The sequence below is a fragment of the Nesoenas mayeri genome (genome assembly GCF_963082525.1).
Source record: "Nesoenas mayeri genome assembly, chromosome: 5".
NCBI classification, from domain to species: domain Eukaryota; kingdom Metazoa; phylum Chordata; class Aves; order Columbiformes; family Columbidae; genus Nesoenas; species Nesoenas mayeri.
Window position 1 is genome coordinate 57387500 of NC_137548.1, and position 20174 is coordinate 57407673.

The 20174-nt window shown below is 44.0% G+C and overlaps 1 protein-coding gene across 1 annotated transcript in view; it reads right to left on the reverse strand.

Moving 5' to 3' along the window:
• Nucleotides 1–851: 851 nt before the first annotated feature.
• The window catches only part of DENND2B (DENN domain containing 2B), a 69620-nt gene continuing 50297 nt past the window's right edge, over nt 852–20174 (reverse strand). Inside the window, 6 exon segments of the mRNA XM_080345526.1 lie at nt 852–980; nt 1384–1470; nt 2651–2890; nt 4088–4199; nt 5198–5239; nt 6346–6523. Coding sequence (XP_080201652.1) covers nt 946–980; nt 1384–1470; nt 2651–2890; nt 4088–4199; nt 5198–5239; nt 6346–6523 — 694 coding nt within the window. The 3' untranslated portion in view covers nt 852–945.

The following is a 20174-nucleotide window of genomic DNA, read 5'->3' on the forward strand; positions in this document are numbered from 1 at the left end:
AGGATAAAATTAACAGAACAGTGAAAAATACTACAGAAAAATCAAACTACATGTCATGAAACAGCAAGCCTACTAAAAGATACGTTCATAATAGCCATTTTATATTTTAATTACAAATTCATTAAAATCACAGGAAAGTCACTGTTTTTGTACCTGCTCAACATCAGAAACTGCAGAGGTTTGCAATGAATATAAACAAACAGGTATATTTACAGAGTTTATTAGAAACCATACATACATACATTAGGAAAGGATGTACTGTACCTACTGGTTGCAGTTTGCATGTCAAAGAACTGAGCTCTCCTCAGGTTTAGCAGTCTTAGTGCAGAATGGATTACAAGTAGTTTACTGACCAGAGTTCAAACCAAGTGGAAGTTTTGTATTGTGAACCAAGTACCTTATTATCAAGTTACTTTGTTATTTCTTTCTTTTAAAATTAATTAAAAAAAAATACCAACTCCGCCACATGAAAGCAGCCCCCGTGTGTACAACCTCTCCCGCGTACCCAAGTCCATTCACCCCGCAGTGTCCAGGCATCAGTGTAGCTCACAAACACCCCATGAAGTCAGTGGTTCTGCTGAGACAGTCAGCTGCACATCATCAGCTTTTCAATTTTGCACCAAGCATAAATCAATTCATACTAAAGAAAAAAAAAAAGCACCTGTTATTCTCAGGAATATACAAATATTTACCACAGTTGTCCTTGCTCATTACAAAATCAGTTACAAAAGCTTACAGCACATTATTTACAAATTCTACCCAGATACATAAAGGAGCTGTATCATCTGGCACACTGTCCACCAGCATCGGTCATCACGCAACGCTGCGCTCAGCTTGCTCCGCTCAGCTTGCTCCGCTCTCCTCCCGCATCAAACCCTGAAACGCCGCAGGTGCCTCGCGCAGGGTCATACAGAGTCTTTGCGTTGGAATTTCAGCAGAAAGGAGTTAGTTCTTCTTGTGAAGGAACTTCATTTTGTTTCCTAAAGAAAGCACACCATCAGTCTGCAGCACATGCTGCAAAGCAGAGGGCAACCAAAAGTTACTTAGCAAATGGGTTTAATTTGTAGTTTAATTGCTGTAGAATAACTCTTAACACCAGGAGAGACAGCCCGCTGACAGAACCCCGAGCTGTCAGACACCCTCCTGCTCTCCTCAATTGTGGGTTGGTTCCCTCACCCCCAAGTGACAATGAATGTGTTAACCAAGGATCATAATTAAATCTGGATTTGTCAGCTTCAGGTATGGTTTCACTGTTTCCTTATTTCCTATCAGATTGAAACTGCTTGGCTGATTTCACCTCCAGTAAGGTCTTTTCAATTTTATTTTTTTAAAAAAGGACATGAAAATTCATTTCAGAAATTAAACTTCAAAGGTTTTCCTCACCAAGGCCTCGCAGAAACTTGTTTACTCCACTTTGTTCGGTGTCTGGGAGCTCTTCCAGATACTGTTCAACCCTCTGCTCGAAGAGCCCTGTGGACAGGAGAAAACGGAGTTGGGGTGACCCACGTCTGCCCAAACCCTTTTCCCGCGGCCCCTGTGCCCCAGCTTTTTACTTTCCGAGCCCTCGGCCTCTGTCACCCCGCAAGATGTCACCGCCGGGACGCGGCGACACCAGGACAGGCCCCGCAGCACCCGACCCTGCGCGGCCGGTAACGGGCCCGGAACAGCGCGGGGTCAGGGCGGCCCGCCGGCCCCGCTGCGCCCCTGCGGGAGGCCGGCCCTGCCCGAGCCAGCCGCCAGCACCGGGACATGCCGGCCCCGGGACATGCCGGCTCCGGACCGCCGTGCGCCGCAGCCCAGCGGGACCACCGGCAGCCGGCACTGAGTGCGCGGCTCCGCTCAGCGGCTACAGCCCCAGCAAGACCGGAACGTCCCGGGGCCGCTGCGCTACGCCTCCCGCTCTCGGCCCTCGCCAGGCGCGGTCCCGGCTGCAAAGCCCCCGCATCGTCCCGCCGCACACGACGCTGCGAACCGGAACCGGACCCGTGCCCAAACCCACCTCCGCCGGCCCCCGCGCGGCTCCCGCAGGCGGCGCTGCGGTGCCACGTGCGCCTGCCCCGCCCCTTGGCGAGAGCGCAGCGGCGGGAGCGGGTGCGGGTGCGGTTCCGAGTGCGGTTCCGAGCGCGGTTCCGAGCGCCGCCCCCAGCGACCTGAGCTCAAACCGGGAGCGGGCCCGGTTCCGAGCGCCGCCCCCAGCGACCTGAGCTCAAACCGGGAGCGGGCCCGGTTCCGAGCGCCGCCCCCAGCGACCTGAGCTCAAACCGGGAGCGGGGCCGGTTCCGAGCGCCGCCCCCAGCGACCTGAGCTCAAACTGGGAGCGGGGCCGGTTCCGAGCGCCGCCCCCAGCGACCCGAGGTTGTACGGACCCTCTCTGAGGACGCTCTCGGGGGCGGGTCCCATCAGGGCTGGGCTGCGCCCTTCGCAGGATCGTTCTCAGTTTCACTGCTGAGTGATGTAAAGCGCTCGGGTGTGAAAGTTCTTCTGGTTTAAAGATCTGTTTTATCACCCCCATACCAGAAGCGGACAACGTGTTTCGGAAGATTTGTCAGCCCCACAGTGCTCGCTCTGCCCCAACAGCAGGCAGACACTAACCAGGGCACGGGGGCACACCACAAGGAACGCGCGCTGGGGGGCACAAACCCACCCTTACCTTTTGCCCTGCATTTCCTCAGCTCTCTGTCCTGGATGAAGCCAGCAAACATTTGGGATTCCATGAAAACTTCCAAGAAGCGGCGGATGCTCTTGGAGGCCACAGATTTACGGAACGCCTCCCTTTGGAAGGCACGCTCTCCTTTTTCATTCTGGGTTAGGAACAGGGAATAATGGCCAACTGTCTCCACAAAGAATCGGATAAAAACCTCAGACACTAATCCATTCAGGGTGTTACATTCTGCAAAATAAGGCAGCAATAAGACACCAAAATCAGCTGCTAGCAGAGCTGTCAGCATTGTCACCCACACGGGGCCAGGTACTGTCATTTAGCGGTTTCCTCATGCCATATAATATAATATAATATAATATAATATAATATAATATAATATAATATAATATAATATAATATAATATAATATAATATAATATAATATAATATAATATGCAACAATATACATAATATATAATATATAATATATATTATATAATATATAATATATAATATATAATATATAATATATAATATAATATATATAATATATAATATATAATATATAATATAATAAAGGAGCGGTACCAGCTCCTTGCAGCTTTGGGTATATATCAGGTAGGCTGAGGGCTTTCCAATCAAGAGTACCCGACTATATAACTGGTGTTCCATAACCAAAAGTCAACGAGAAATACAAATCCTCAGTAAACAGCTCAGAAAATTAAAAAGTTTATGGGTGCTTCATCAAAATTATGCCTCATTTTTTAACTCTTGAGTAAGTTTTCTTGAGAACCATGTGGATGATTCGGAATTAAAACGTTTGTTTGGGGATAATAAGCCTTTACCAAGAACTGATCAAAAAGAGTATTTGTAGAATTTGCGTTTTCATCATTTCTGAGATGTTGAAGTAGTTTTACATGTGTAACACAGAGGAGTAGAAATAAATTTCAAAAACTGAATAGGGGCCTGTTTCATACCTTTTAACCACAGGCATTTAAATTCACCCTGGGCTGTTTTTATAATTGCTGGAGAGAAATAGGAGCCTTCAGAGGCAACTCGGCCCCTCTTGCACTGAAACTATTTTCTGGAGGTATCTGCTTCTCTCCTCTGAATACACCAAGTGCCAAGAGCAACTCCGAACTCAGACACACCCCTAAGCATGTATAATTATCTGGATTGAATTAAGGCCAAATTAACTGCAAACCTCTGAGTAAAGGTTTAGAGGCACTCATGGGAGGACATGTCATTTACCAAAAAATTAAAGTAGATCGCTGGCAATGTATTACTGTGGGTTGATGCTATCAGTCCCACTGCCTGTGTGTTCGGAGACCCTGATGTTCCAAAAGGTATTTGAGCACTAAAGTCTCATCTTCCTTTCTCCTGGATAGAAAGTCAATACTACCTGTATGCTCTTTTATACAAGTCCCAATTTCCAAATAAACTTACCATCATCTGAATCACTATCTGAATCCTGATTTATCAGTTCATTCTTTCTCTCTAGAGCCTGCTCCAGAGCAGCTTGCAATTTTCTAGGTAATAGTGTGTCTTCATCATCCATCTGACAGAGAAAAAAAAGTCATCTTTGAATTAATCTATGCAGCAACTACAGCAAATACTTTTGCAAGGTTTAAAGTTCAAAAGAAAAGCATTTTCTTTCTGCTACTGTCATGCCTACATAAACGAAATAATTAAAATCTATATGCAACTATCATATATTTCTAAACAAAATTTCCTGTCACTCTTAATGTGATTAAAGTCAGGAATGATAATCCAAAGAGCAAGGTAAACCTATAGAAACTTGGAATCAGCTCATTACGTGGCAGAGAGTCCAAATAGTTGTTTTTAACTAAATACACATCATGCCAAGCCCAGCTACCTGTACACACAGCTGCCCGAGGTGGGTTTAGGCAGCTGCTTCGGTTCTTGACAGTTGCTTGTACCTATATTCTAGTATATCTTGTTTTCTGGGTTTTCCCCCTGTTGTTCTCTTGGTCCTATTTAAAGCTTGTTCAGCAAAAGTGAGTAGACACAAGAATCTCAGCTCTGCAACCACTATTCACCAGCCATATTGTCCAGGGAATTGTACAAGAAAGTTTATGCATCTAACCTGCAGATTGTTATTTTTGAAATTATTTATTGCCACGTTACTACCAGGAGATGTGATCCTTCCTCTCCCTGTTTCTAAGGTCATGGTTTTCCTGCCACATTAAACTATTCTTCACCTTTTCTCTCTCACTCGGAAACTTTTCTTTGCAGTTTTTGTCCTTTTCACCTCCAATCACATGAGAGTTTTTGCTAACATGATGTTATTAAATTTGGATGTTTTCTTTGCACTGGGAACACTTCTTTTTTTCTTCTGACAGTCACAGCCTCAATCCCTTTTGCACATCTGAGGAGTTTTTATTTGCAGGCGACAGAAAAGTAGCACTTTTGTTTTTCTAATCTCTTTCCCGCTGCCTAATTCCTGCCAAATATCTCTAATCATAGAAACCTAATCATATTACAGGAGTAAAACGCTTGCTAGGCTGCATGGCAACATTTCAAACTGTACTTTACCTGTCTGATGAATCGATCTGATCCCAGGTTAACCATCAGAGCCTAAAGAAAAGAAAACACTACAGTGAAATATATCTGAAGAGACAGAAGACATTCCTTTGTATTTGCCTTTTCATAGTGAAAGATCATCTGAACAGTCACAAGCCTCAACATGAATCAAATTCCTGCTGTGAAACAACACGTTATGTGGTTTATAAAACAAGAAGATAAAACTTTTCTTTAGAGCTTAAAATCTAATTTAATGTAGTTAGATACAACAGATCTCATACTAGGTTAATAGGTAAAAAAAAAAAATCTAAAAGGGTTAGGCAGGTGTTTCTTCTTAAACCTAAGCAAGTTATCACTAATAATTTTTGCTAATGTGCAGATGAAAAGTGTTTCAGAGGGGTTTAAAGAAATCAGTGTCATTTGAGGCAGCAGGGTTTATGAAGGGCAAGGGTGTGAAATATTAATGATGATGAAGCAGCAAAGCTGAGAGATGGAGCTGGGCAGATGTGGGAGAGCAAAGTTAGGAAAGTGGGAGGAAAACAGAGCCAAGATTTTCGTGGGCTGGAGGCACAGAGGGCCTTGAATGCGAACACAAGAAAAGAAAACTTCATAGATAAATGACAGGAAACTAATAGAAGTAAGAGAGAAGACTGTGCTCTTGAAGGTTTTTTTTGTGGTATTTTACTGGAAGAGCCGATGAAGTGCAACTCTGATTTGATTTCCCATATAGTATTAACAAAGTCTTAGAAGTGAAAAAAGAAAAAAAAAAGCTTTAAAGGTGTTCTTTTTTTTTTCTGTGCTGGCTATGCCTTCATGCACAACTTCTATTAGCATTAATAAGTGTCATAGCAAATGGCACTTCATGTCTTCCTCTTCATGTTGCAGGTCCAACAAAATCAGAACAAATCAGCATATTTACACTTGTTGACCAGGTTAACATTCACTTCGCCCTGTCGAGATGCCAGGTATGGGAAGAGGAATGGAGTAAAGAGGAGACTAAACTTACTACTGCAGTTTTACCAAGAGGCAGTTGCCCGTGATAATTGGGCAGAGAAGAAACAAAGAGACAGATTAAAAATTAAACATGTGAGGACTGGCAGGCCCTCTCCAGGATGAGGCCAGCTTTACTCCAAGCAAACAACCCCGGTGCCATCTCCTACCTCCTCTACAGGCAGCTCCTTGAGCTTGGGCAGAGAGCTGGAGAGCAGTCCCACCAGGAAGGGCGTAGGGCAGCACACAATGTCGATCATGGACGAGGGCAGGACGGGAATGAAGGTGTGCTGCCAGGAGAAGGGGTACAGCAGGGCCACCACGGCGTGTGAGCAGCTCGAGAGGGTGCTGGGGAGAGAGGGGCGACCACATTAGCAGGGGTTCTTTTTTGTCCAGGACATCTACCACTTGCTGACAAACCCGGTGTGTTCAAATGCAAGTGCCCAGGGGCTGTCACCTCTGACTGCAGACAGCCCGCGTCCCCTTCCAGTCCCTGCCAGTCCCGTACTGGGCTCTGGGGTAGTTTCGCCCACGCTCACCTCCAGGTGACTTAAAACTAAAGATAAAAACCTGAAATCAATTTGTTTGATCATAGCAGTCAGGAGACACTTTGATCTAGAAGATGAGGTTTAATGTCCCCAGCGACACTTATAGCAGCTACCGTGAATGATGCCTGAACTCCAAAAGCAACTTCTGTTCTTAGCTGCTATAACCGTGTCAGTAGTAAAAAAAGCATAATACTGATGTTCTTATGTGGAGCACTAACGCATAAACAAGGGAAAATGAAAAATAAAAAGTCAAAAAATAATAAAAATCTTAAACAAAAACTCTACTAAAGCAGATGCAAAAAAAACCCAACGATCAATACGTACTCTGAAGGAAACCAAATAAAAGCAACATTTTTTCAAGGTTTGTATACTTTTGTGACAGGGCATATTTTTTATTGACCACCTCTAGTGATAAAGGTATTAACCGTGCTCAGTAGTGGACTCTAAAATATACATTGGTATCCCCTAAACATTAATGCTTGATATCATTTACAGAAAATTTCTTGCATGCATTGTCCTTCCATCTACTGAATCTGATTCCCTTTTACAGTCACGTGGTTTACAAATGTTAAAAATAAAGGAACATGATTACCAAGCTAGTTTTAGCATCAGGGGAATAAGACAGACTCTCCATTTCAGAGCTTTGATTTTGGACTGAGTTACAACATCTGCTTCTCACCAGCTGAGGATGACAGAAATTTGGAATTCTACCCAGCCTAGCATGACTGAGCTAATTTTCTCACAGTGTAAACTTCTGCTGTGCTTAATGTAGCCACAAAGAACTATAAATAACTGATAACTTCAGAGCTGTTACTGCTTGAGAATGCTGGGGAGAAATGCTGATTTCTTTTGCTGCAAGGCTTGTTGGAGACTTTAGGTGGCATCAGACCTCCACCAGGATAACCTTGGCGAGCATTTTCAGTTGTGGATTACTCCAAGGCCAGGAGAAAGGTTTCACCTGTTTGTTCCTGTCATTGATTAACCTTTGCAATTTGCTGGATGGGAAAAGTGAGAACTAGAGGACAAAGAGAGAAAAGGTTGGGGAAGAGAAAATGCTTGTCTTTTACTGCAAATAATCTGTTGGATTGGTTTTACTTGACACTTACTTTAAGATCTATAAATCACAGCATGATTTTATAACCTGTTGCCTGACATGAGTTTATTGTAAAAATGCCGCTGTTTCTCTCTCTTTTTGTATTTATTATTTTTTTTAATAGCAGGCAATGATGCTGCAGTTGCCTCATGTTTTTGTCTACCATAGCAAGCAGAGCAGTGTGTTCCAGAAGAGCTGCAGAGCATTGTACAGGCTCCCAGTGCTTTCTCAAGCTTGCTTTAACAACTTTGTGGCATTTTCAACTACTACGAAGTCAGTCATCCTAGCTGAGTGACTAAAAAAAGAGCCACATTAAGCTAAAAGCAGGAAGACAAACATTCTTCTGATATTCGGTTAGCATTTTTTTCCTTTCTATAGAATGCCCTTTTGTAACTTGTTGTTTTACGCGCAGTGCTGTGACGTAAATCAGCCCCTGCATCCTCTCGGCCGTGCTGTTCCCACACTAAGGGAGGCTTCGGGCTCCAGCCCAGGACACTGGTTTCTCTTCCAGAGCTTTCCCGGGCGCTGGCAGGGATGAGGCAGCAGCTGGAGCAGCGGGGGCCATGGGGGTGTCCTGTGGCAGCATCCCGCGGGTCATGCCATCACCCTTGTCACCACCTCCGCCTGCGCGTTTTAAGGCTCCGCACGCAGTTTTTCAGCATTCAGCCTCAGAAAACCTTTCCCTGAGATGCCTCAGGCTGAGCCCCCATGAAACACTCGCTCCAAACTTTCAGTCCCCAGAGTCGCCCTCCCAGATGCGGCTCATGTAGCGGGAGCCGCACACCCCGCTACCAAACTCCTGCTTGTACAAAGCGCCCGTGTCTTCTGTAGCTGGGAAGATTCACATTTAGACAGGGTACACTTCAGCGTGAGCTTTTCACATTCCATGAGGTAAAATTCAAGAGATGATGGATGTAAGGGAACTCCCCAGTTTAAATCTCTAAAAATATGGTTCAGACCCTTTTAAAAGGGTATTATTCAGAGAAGCATGTTTGGAAAATTAAAAAAAGCAAGCCCTGCCCTGGGAAACCAGCTCCGCTCCAGTTTTTCCTTTCAAGATGTACAACCCACATGTTGTCCCACTGTTCTTGTTTGTGAGAAATAAGGTCAGATGATTTATTTTCTTTAAGATGTGTGAAGCACACAATGTAAAGCAACAGAACAGTCAAAGAAATTAGATTTTAGAAATATTTTCACTTTTAATAGTCTAGGGCAGTTTTGGTAATCTGGAGAGCTGGTTTGAGAATAGGCTTTTTCATTTGGTCTGTGCAGTTTTACAGGAACACTGCCTAATGTTTTAGCTGTCATCCTACTGGAAAACACTTCTTATATTACCCGTATGCAGGTAATTTTATACATGGGCACAAAAAACCCAACTATTGCATGAGTCACACACTAACAAGGAGCATAAACCATCATATACTTTAGAGGGCAAGCACTGCCAGAGTTGTGCACAAGTGGGAGATGCACTGTGGTGGTCCCAGGGAGCAAAGGCAATCCACCATTTCTCCTTCCAGTTTTTTTTTCCATGGTCATCATCTTGTTAAAAATTATTTGGATTTTGCCCAGGTTTTGGTTCTTCCTGTGCCTTTTAATCACTAGATGAAAAAAACCCTTTAGTATTTGATCTTCTCTCCATGAAACCATTAATATGATATTATATCATCTTACGGAGACATTCTTAATCACAAATTGCTCTTGAAGAAGAGATCTTTTATCACATTACAGAGAAAAGATGTCACTGCTTCTTTCCCACTCAAAGCTGATTTATCTTCCTCTGGGCTATTTTGTTTTCTAAGTAATTTTCTCATGATAGCGAACAGAAACGTTTCCTTGTTGTTTACTTGGCTGTGGAGACACAAGGCTCAGATTAAGAGCCGAGGCAAAGGAATTTCAGACATTACCATGACTCAGCTGAATCGTGAAGACTGCTTGTGCACATGAGTTAGGCCCATATTAAAAGCAAATCAACATTACTTTACAAGAACATTCACTGTCCTTTAGGTAGGAGGATGTCTGCTATCAGTTTCTGCATCAGTCAACCAAAAAGTAACCCCAAGCCCATGCTGTATTAATATCTAATCACAGCACAACTACCACTTTCTGAGAAACACACGTTGTGTGCTATAGAACCCTGACGGGACGCTGCCCAGGCTGCGGGGAGCACTGCCCATGAGGATGCTGATGCTGGACATGTCTGCTTCAGAGGACCATGGCTCGTTGTGTACTGCATGTCACCAACTCTCAAGAAACAATAAAGTCATATTCAGTTACACGTATTACTCACATTGGAAATATTCCACAGATACAATTGATAACTCTATTTTTGGCAGAATGAGAGCCCAAAGTTATATTCCTTCTCACTTCCCCCTCTACCACCTACAATTTCCTACAGACCCAGGGGAGCTTCACACACCAAGCATCTCCTAAGTCCAGGACTAAGCTGCTAGCACAGACAACCACTTGCTGGCAGAGCTCCCTGATCCTACCTTGCTACTCTCATGCACATCTACAGTCATTCTGGCATTTGCCCTGAAGGAGAGGATGGTGAGAATATCCCTTCCCCTTCCTCCTCCTCTCCCAAGGGACATACCAGCTCTCTCAGCCAGGAGAGGAGGGAGGAACAGCCCTTGGGCACGGGCCGAGCCACGCAGCAGCTCCATCACCCCAGGGCTAGTGCCACCTCTGTGCTGTGCTGATGCTCTGGACTACGCACAGGACTAGGACTGATTGTCAGAATCTGGTCCCTCTGCTTCCTCAGATGGAGAAACATAGCAAAAAACATAAATTCACAAAGAAGTTTTTCCACTGCCTATGTTTACTTTTCCACAACCTTTTCATGTTTCTCATTTCTCCCTGCTGATGTAATAACGTGACTCTGTCCACATTTGCTGAACGCTTTCATCTGCTGTGTTAAGGTGTGTGTGCTCCAGCTCCCAACAGCACTGTGACCAAGATACCTCGCTGACCCACGTCCTCTCATCTGCTCGGGAGAGCTTCCTCCTCTTGAGGTTGGAGTCTGGAGGCTCCATCCTCCCCAGGTGTTACACCCCCTGCCTCCTCACAGGCCGTGGCCATGCTCCACTGTGCTGGCTCCTGCCCTTGTGCCACTGACGAACTGCAGAGCAAAACCAGATGCCTGCCACTTCCCTCCTACACCCTTCAATGCCTCCCCAGGTCCTGGATTAACTCCAGTCTCTGACAGACAGAGAGACAGAGAAGTCTGTGACAACTCTGCAAGATAAAACGACGTGAGAGGTTTGCAGAGGACTCTTTAAAACACTCTGGGAAAGGCTACAGGGCCAAGCATTCAGACAGCAGAGGCAGAGGGGAACGACAAAGCAGAAAGCTTGAAAAGCATCAAGTAAAGACAAAATGGAAATAAAAATTGTAGCAGACTGCTACAGTTTGGGTGGGAGAAGGAGTGCACATAGCATTGCTGTCACGGAGCAGAATCATGCGGTGCTAGATACGATACACACCTCAGCTCTGAAAAAATAAAGCTTTCTCTGAGTGCACAAGAATAAATAATAGCAGCACTTTTATTCAGGTGGATAAGATGAAGTAATAGCATCAGGGACAAGATGTAAATGAAAATGTATCAGTATTGTAAGTGGCATCCTCCATACTCCAGCTGTCTCTCTGTAATCAGCTCCTGCAGCATCCCTGCGGGAGCTCTGTCTAAAGCAAGCCCTCGGGGATCCCGGGCCTGTCGGAAGAGCTGAATGACAACAGGGAGATGTCACTGCTGTCTCCTTGCCCCATAGCGTGGGTGCTCAGCTCCAGCACCCCTTGACTCCCAGGGAGTGAGGCTCTGTGTCCCCACAGCCCCCCAGATCAACAGCTTGTGCTGTAGGACATATGTTTCATTAACCCAGATACCACCAACTGCTCACCAAAAAGGGCAGGGAGGAACGAAAGGAGAATTCAATAAAATCTTTGATACAATGCTGCAGGACACCTCCAGTTTTCTAGCCAGTGTGAAAGTGTCAGACACAACAGCGTTTCTTCCTATACCAAATTATTTCTGATTGTTTCTCTTTTACCACTCCAGGACACTGTAAAGGGAAAATATCTTCAATTCCTCTCTTTTGACTCAAACCAAATAAATTACATGTTTTTTCAGCTTTTTGTCAAGCACACCTACCTCGTGAATATCATAAGATCATGTGAGCTGATGTTGCTAGAGAAGAAGTGAGCATGGTGAGTGAGCCGTCTGACTGCACGGCTGCAGCCCCGGGTTTGGGAACGAGTGAGGACACGCGCTCGGGGACAACGGGCACATCCAGAGGCTCCACATCGGGTGCAGAGAGGGCTGGGGAAGGGCCATGGCAGGAGATGGCTGCAGAAAGTGTGTGGGACAACCTTCTCACCAGGAACAAGCAGCAGCAATATATACCTTTGTGCTTGTAAACCAATACTGAAGCGAAGCTGAAGTGGAGATTTTTTGAGAAGCGAGGCTGTCACAGGTAATGTCACTGCTGATCAGGGATTACAGGACACTGTGTGTTCATGCATAAGGTGTGTAACTACTGATGGGTCTGGGAGAGCTGCCTGTTTGTAGGGTTGCTTGCATTTGTAAGGCACCATTTTTACATGATCGGGATTCAAAATTTAACTTCTTTTCACTTAAGTTTTTAAGCTTGTGTGTCTGCCTCTGGATAATGATTTTGTTTTCCAATTTCAGGGAAAATTATACAAAATCATAAAGTAATTCAGGTGGGAAGAGACCTCAGGAGGTCAGCTGATCCACCTCTGCTTGGCATCAGATCAGTTTATTTCCAAAGCCAGTTAAAAAACATGTTATTTTGTTATGTGAAACATCTTTGCTGCCCCTTTTTGTGAAAGAGTGGCGTGTTTTGGTGGCAAGGATGTGAAGGTTGGCAGGAGGCAGTGCCCTGTGTGCCAAGGACTCCTACCAGTGATGTCTAAACTCACTCTGATTCAGCTATGTTAGAAGGCATCTTTAAATAATATATTTGTGCATACTAAAAAGAGACTTATTTAGCTGCTAATTTCTTCAGAATAAATTTGTCACACTAAGCAGCACTTTCCATTGTAGCCCAGGGATACATGGAGAAATGGGAGGTTTATATGGGAGAGGAAGATCATCTTTGTCCTGCAAGATGAAGGAAAGAAAGAAGTAAAGGAAGGAAGGGGAGGAGGCTGAATTAAATGCAAAGAGGTAAAAATAAGACCTGTGAGGCAGAACTGGGAGAGGAGGAAGATAAAAAGATCCTGGTGAACAGGTGAAAAGAGAACATGGACTGAGGGCAAGGAGGCTGGGGTGCAAAACTAAGGGATGAAACAGTGACTGGCTGGGCTGAACGACACGAGGACCAGGGAAAACAATTTAATATGAACATGGATAAAGCTCTGTCATGCATATGTGACCGAATTATCAGGTCCAAGGACTGCGAGACAGGCTGATGCCAATGACCTGTCCTCATTTGGTGCCAGAGATGCTGAGAGGAGCTGCAGCTGTGGGACAGGAGGTCAGACACCGGCAGCGCTGAAGGTGTGTGACAGAGGCTCAAAGCTCGCTCATAGTACTGCTGTAAATCCAATATAACGGGTGTTTGTACACTTCGGCCACTTGTGGGCTGCTCCCCGCCAGCCCCACTGTGCACAGCCTGATATAATCAGACAGACACAAACCCACCATTTCTGTCAGGAAGAGTTTTCAAACTGAAAAGACACGTTTCCTCCACAATGGCTACATTTACCTGTATGCGAGAGATTATGATAAAAAAACACCACCAGAATTTGTGCTCAGGTTACTGCTGTTTGATCTCAATGCAAATTAATTTTAATACAGTCATTTATCTGGACAATGACAGAAGAAGTATTTCTAATGATTACAGAGCAGCAGGAGTTATAGTCAGTTCATGCCTGGCTTCACCAATTAAAAACAAAGCACGAGGGGACCAGCAAAATATTGGTTTAGGCTTTGATTTGGCACAAGTTTTGGCCTTAATTAACTTTCATTGTGCTGAAATACTTTGCTGAAATTAAGCCTCAAAGACCTTTTCTTTTTCCACTTCTATTTTAATCAGATGAGCCCGCAAGTACACACACAAGACATGATCACCCCTTTTGAAGCACGAGTACCCTGACTGCTGTGGAAAAGAGTGCTGTCTGAATGGCTGTAAACTCAGCTCCCTGTCAGCAAGGCATGTTCCAGCTTCTGAAATTTGAATAATTTTTTACTTTTCTAGAAGCCCTTCAGCGTTAAAGCAAATTACAGAGAATACTTCAAGCCTGTATAAGGAGGCTTGGAAGTTGAGTCTATAATTTTTTAAGCTATTAAATAGCTTTAATTTTAATGTATTATTAATATATTTATTAACTTTTAATAATGTAATTTAATTTTTTAATTACATAATTATATCCCTGCCCCCCCGATTGAGAATTCCCTGTGGCAGAATCCTTCTGTAAAGGGCCCACCCCCATGCAGGGTGTATGGGAAGAATGACCTCCCTGCCAAGGCTCCTCTCCTCCCGGACCTTCAGGTGAAGCTGTGCACATCTGGATGGCTGCAGGCAGTGCAGGATGGAGCGGCTGCATCCGCAACTTGAAAGGGGGTTCTGAACTTTCTGAATATCCTCCTACTAAACCTGACGCTTCTCTAGAGTAATCAATGAGATGTTTAAAATAAAATTAGTGGCGGCACATATTCATGGACAATTAAGAGAATTTAGGCTGTAAAAGCCAGAGTAATATTTTGCATTGTGATTTATTTTTTAAAGCAAACGCGTAAGTTAGAGTTGAAGTAAGTCACGACATGAGGTCTTTAGTATCTGGCCTAAAGTACGCTGCTAATACTATACCTCCGATCAGTACCCAACATCCTTCTTTTCAAGAAATATGAATAAATTTGCATGTGCATATTTTAGGTTACTTTTTCTCTTGGTGTCAGTGGACACCTGCCAATAGAAAGCTCTGCTTTCCTTGTCTAAATAAAATAAGGAATTCCTTAGTATAAGTGCAATCATGACAGAGAGGAACACATACAATTCATGTGAGAATCATGGAGAGCTGAGTCCACTTGGGCCAACTCAAATGCAGCACAGCCAATTCTGAACATTTCATACTCAATCATTACCCATGCTACAATAAATACTGCTGCAGTTGATCTCTGTGGCTGGATAAGGAGCTCTCTAAGGCACAAATGAGAGGTGTTCCTCATCTATTACACACTGTAACATATATTACCCAGTATTAGCAGTGAGGTAACAACTCTTACTCCAAAAACAGGTGAAAATCCCTCACTTTGCACAGGAGCTTGACAAAGGAAAAGTATTATTCAAGAGAGTGACATTTCCCAGGTGGGTGGCTGATTTAGCAAACCAGGAGCGCTGCTATCACACCGTGTCCATCAGCTCCCTCGCCCCCTGAGCCAGGATCCCCCCACCTGGCAGCAGCAGCCCGACGCGAAAGTGAGAACGCAACTGTGCTCTTGCCAAGGGTGAAAGGCAGAGTCACAGAGCTCCTCTAACCTGAATGCTGACACGTTTGCTGCAAGTGACCTTTGTGATATCTCACAGAGTGCAAACAAGGCCTCAGCGATAACACCGGCAGGGAGAGGGGGGCACGGACTGAGGAGGAAATGCATATTTTCCACATCACATCAGCCCAATTATCAGTTATTGTCTTCTGCGGAATCTTCTTAACTATGCCTACAACTCAGAGTGTAGCTACTTAACCCTCACACCCCCCCAAATGGTGGTTTTTACCCACCAGGTAAACAAGGCAAACCCAAGCCTTGTTTCCTAAGAAATGAGTCACACTTCAGGTTATATCTAGTGCTTTCTACAATGCAGCCTGAGAAAAAACAAGCAACATTCTCATAAAGGAATCACAATATAGCCTCAGCTGTCTGGCAAAGCAGTGCTGCAGTTCCTGGCAGTGGGGCACCAGTGGCACAGCTGGTTCTGGGACACGTTGCAGTGACTGCTGAAGGTGAGACACAGAGAGCTCAGGAACTGTGTCCTCCCTGCTGATGATGATTCCAGGTGGTTGCTTTTTTATGATAAACACAGTGGCCACAGCTCAGCTCCTGGACTTGTTTTCTCTGACTTTAACTCATGGAGCCATGGGTCTCCACACTGCCATGTCAATGAGTACAATTAATGAAGCTGACTTGCCCAATGATTTGCATCACCGCCTCTGTCCTAGTTCTGGTCTGTCCTTATCATATTTTACAGAAAATGGAGTGGGCAACATCTTCATCCATAAACTCTTCTCCGACCACATTCCCTTTAGCTTAACCTCACAACTTCCTCTCCTATCTTGTGCTATCTTATTCTACCAGAGTGGTTCATCAGCAGTCTCCCTGTAGTTACCTGAACACCTCACCAGGCAACGTGGAGCGGAAGGGACAAGGGTCTGGCACAGCACTTGCCTGTCTGCTCATTGCTCCCTCACGAGACTTTATTCAGAAGCACGTGCACAGAAAAGCCTTTCTGTCCCCATAAATGTCTCGTTGTATCAGAGCAGAGAACGTCACAGAACTTCAGGTAATATTTTGATAAGTCTGTGTACTGTGCTAAGATTCATGCTAAGAGCAAGTAACTTACATTTCAGCATTTCCTAAGATGACAACAAAGAGACCAAAGATTATAGCTGTGATGGTCTTGGCAGCCCACGCTGTGATGCAAGAGGGCTGCTGCAGCAATCTGTACTCAACTGCAATTTACGGTCAACAGCATAAGGACTGAGCAGGTCTGCTATAGTACGATGTGGCCATAGGTGAGTCAGGAACAGCCAGCGCCCGGGAGCTGCCTGCCCTGCTGGGGTGATGCCTTCTGCCTAAACAGAGATGGACAGAAATATGATGTGCTCTCAGAGATTCCTATTTTAAACTCACTGGATACGTCACTCTCTGGATACTCACAGTCAAAGTAATTCAGATTATCAATGTTGTATAATAACTCATTAGGAAATACTATCAAAGAAGTAGTGCAGGGTTCATTTTGACTATATGGGAGGTTTTATTTTTGATTTTCAAACCAAATATTGGAACACAGATATTTTATGCAAATTTTCCAAAAGTTATCGTAACTTTACACTACTTAGTAAATTATTTTACTTCATTAAGGGCTGGGTTTCCGTAATCCAGCTCACACCTGACTGCAACACCTGAGTGACAGAGAGTCTGAGGTCCCACAAACAACCTGCAAAGCGCAACCCTGGCTCATGGCACCAAATCAAGGTTGCACCACATGGAGCTGAGAGCTGCAGAGCAGAGAATGCACCGTCAGGGGATCTCTCTGTAGGGGAATGGCTTTGAAGTGCTTAATTTAAAAGAAAGCAGAGGAAAGATGATTAAAAGATGAATGTGGTTTTAACTAAGACATGATTTTTTGCTCCTGTAATACTTGTGCATGAGAAGAGAGGCACACGAAAGTCCCTGGAGAAAGAGACATGCAAAATGCCCTTCAGAATAAGGCTTTTCAAGCAACTGGTGTTCGACCATATTTTCCACAAATCTCAAGTAAGTGGGACTTATAGTAAAAAAAATCGTTGCTTTGACACATCAGCCACCTGCCCAAGCTTTGTCAGGTGGTTACAAGAAGAAACAAAAGCAAAACCCCACACATTTCAAAGTGGAAAGTTATCCTTAGTGCTGACAGCTATCCAGTCCCTTTGTGCAACAGCGTTTCTTAGCACAGATCCATAACAGTAGTGGTTCTGGCCCAGGTGCTCCAGAGGAGTGTTAACTACTTGTTCTCTCCACACTAGGACCTTTGCTCCCACTAGTTCTTGTTAATGTTCACACTGGCGGGTTCAGATTCGCAGGCAATCATTGCACTATTAACAACATGGCAGCTGTAAAGAAGCATGAAGAATTTTTCTAGGTAATAACAAAGGAGGAGAAGAACAGCCCCAACCCCCTAATCCTTTCTCATTCAAAAGCGGAAAAGAGGGAATCTGTCTAAATCCCCTTGCAGGGAGCTAAAGGCCAAGTTGGGAAAACATCGCAACTTACTGCCATATGGTTATTGTGCCAAAAAGCAATCCAGAAGATAATTATGAAAAAACATGGTCGTCTTGGTATCCCACACCCTTTCATGGGGCAGGGGAATGGAGAAAGAATTTTGTTGCACACATAGTAAGTGGAAAAATGACTGTTTTCCCACTGTAGAGCTTTGGCCAGAGCCTGAAGTGACATAAACAAATAGCACTTGAAAGGAGGGCAGGAGGAAAGGAAAATCATACAGGCTCTACCCTTCTTGTCATATGGCTTATTAAAAATGCCATCAAAGTTTACGGCATATTAAAAATGGCATTGTTAGATTGCTTTTCTCTGGGACTGTGGAATCTTAAACAATCCAGAGACTTAGAAAGTTCATTTTGTTTCTCCGGCTGCCTCTTCTGCCTGACAAGACATTTTCCTACTGTCCACGTACAGCTGTTGGCATCAGACGTCACACACCTGAGTGCCAGAGAAATGTCATCCAATGGTACAAAATGTAAGTATCTCTTGAAAGAGGGGGAATAAAGTGCAAAATTTCTCTCAAAAACCTTGAGAGACAACCTTAAAACAACAGTTTCACATCACATTGAACACCTTCAATTCTAGCATTTAGACTGTAAGACAAGGAGATCAGTGTCTTGCACGACTGTGCTGCATACAAACATCTCACTCAAAGATTACCAGCTGTGTTTGGCAGGAAAGAAAGCAGCAGAATATCAAGAAATTGCAGCTACATCGGGCCAAATAATCACACCCATTACAGAAGGGTTTTTTCCAAGTATGTATGTTTCGACTTAGTGAATCTTCACAATGCAAACAGACTGTGAAAAATCAAAGTCCCACGAAAGAAAAGTGATTGCAGGGCAGGTAACAGAGATTCAGACAAACTCAAGAGGATGCTTCTTTTATAAAAGATCAAGGGTGGTGCAAGCTGTTGCCCCTTAGGTAAAATAGGGGTGGTCTGTAGGTTCTAAATCTCTCCTCAATGGGGGCTGATCTGGCTCTCACTGGAGGAAATGGAAACTCTCTGGTCACCTATGTGAAAAATTGATGTTTTTGCTGTAGCATAAATTCTGTCTACTAGGCATGATTACATATTGGATAATTATACGAGGGTTTACTCCTTCTACTGCAGAAATTAGTGGAAAAAAATTCTCCAGCTTATGTTCAGCATGTCAGACCAGACAAGAACAATAGTCCTGACAGTATTAAGAAAACACTTCAAGATCTTTTGACAAAAAATAAAATACCAAAAGAAATGTAAGCCATACATGCTTCTCCTGGGTTTAGCATAAGATCTGGGAGCTATTACACATTCCACAGGTACAATAGCTTGCATCTCTAAACATCTCCTTCTTCAATGCACAGCTTTCTTTAAAAAAAAGAAGTTTCTCCAAGACAAACAACTGGAGTTCTAGCTCAATATAGGGCTGCACCAGATGTGAGCAAGAGAAGAGGTAGTTGTGTCTCCTGTAGCCGTGCTCAGAAATGGTACAGAGCAGTTAGAGACTGGCAACAGTGAATCGTCCCTCACAAGCTGTTTTCTGGCATATGTTTGTTGTCACTTTTATCTCACCTTTTTTTTTGTAGAGGTTTTTGTGACGTCAGAGAGTAAAGCAAATATTTCTTACTGGTCAAAGCTCACTGTCTGTTTACCAAGCACACTTTCTCTCTTCATCGTAACACATGCATCTTTACCTTTAAGCCTGCAGGATGGCAAATTTCACAGGTGTTACGATATGACAGACAACTGGAAAGGAGCATTCCCAGGCAGCAGGTGAGCCTAATCAGGCCTATCATTGCTGTAATTAGTTGTAACAATTATACCCTACTTTTGTTTAAAAAAAAAATAAATAAACAATAAGTAAATAGGGAATGAGCTTTCACTTCAGTAACCTGCCCCAAAGTTTAGCTACTCCTGCTTTTCCATTTGACCTTGCTACAGGGCTGAGGAACAATAGTTTACTCTTACTACTAAAACATTTCTACTTATCTCCTATATTTTAACTTGAACTACAAGATCATGCTATGATTTTACCTGCTAGATTAAAGGATCCCTAATACTTTTTTTCTAGGTAGGCACTGAGAGATGGGGACCAGGCTGCTGCTCACCGTGCTGCTTTCTAGCATGGCCTCATGACTCCCAGAGCAACAGATTCAAATATGAGGACAAACATTAACGCCCCCCGAACGTCCCGGGTGTAACACGCACAGCCCTAAGCTGTCTCTGTCCCTGAGATTAAGGAAATGCCATTGTTTGTTCTGAAAGCCTTTGCCCTTGTATACAAGTACACTCTGCTCCACAAAGTTAACAGAGACATGCCTGTGGGATGACTTCCCCCAGTATTTACATATTTATGCTTCTGTCCTGTATTAGTC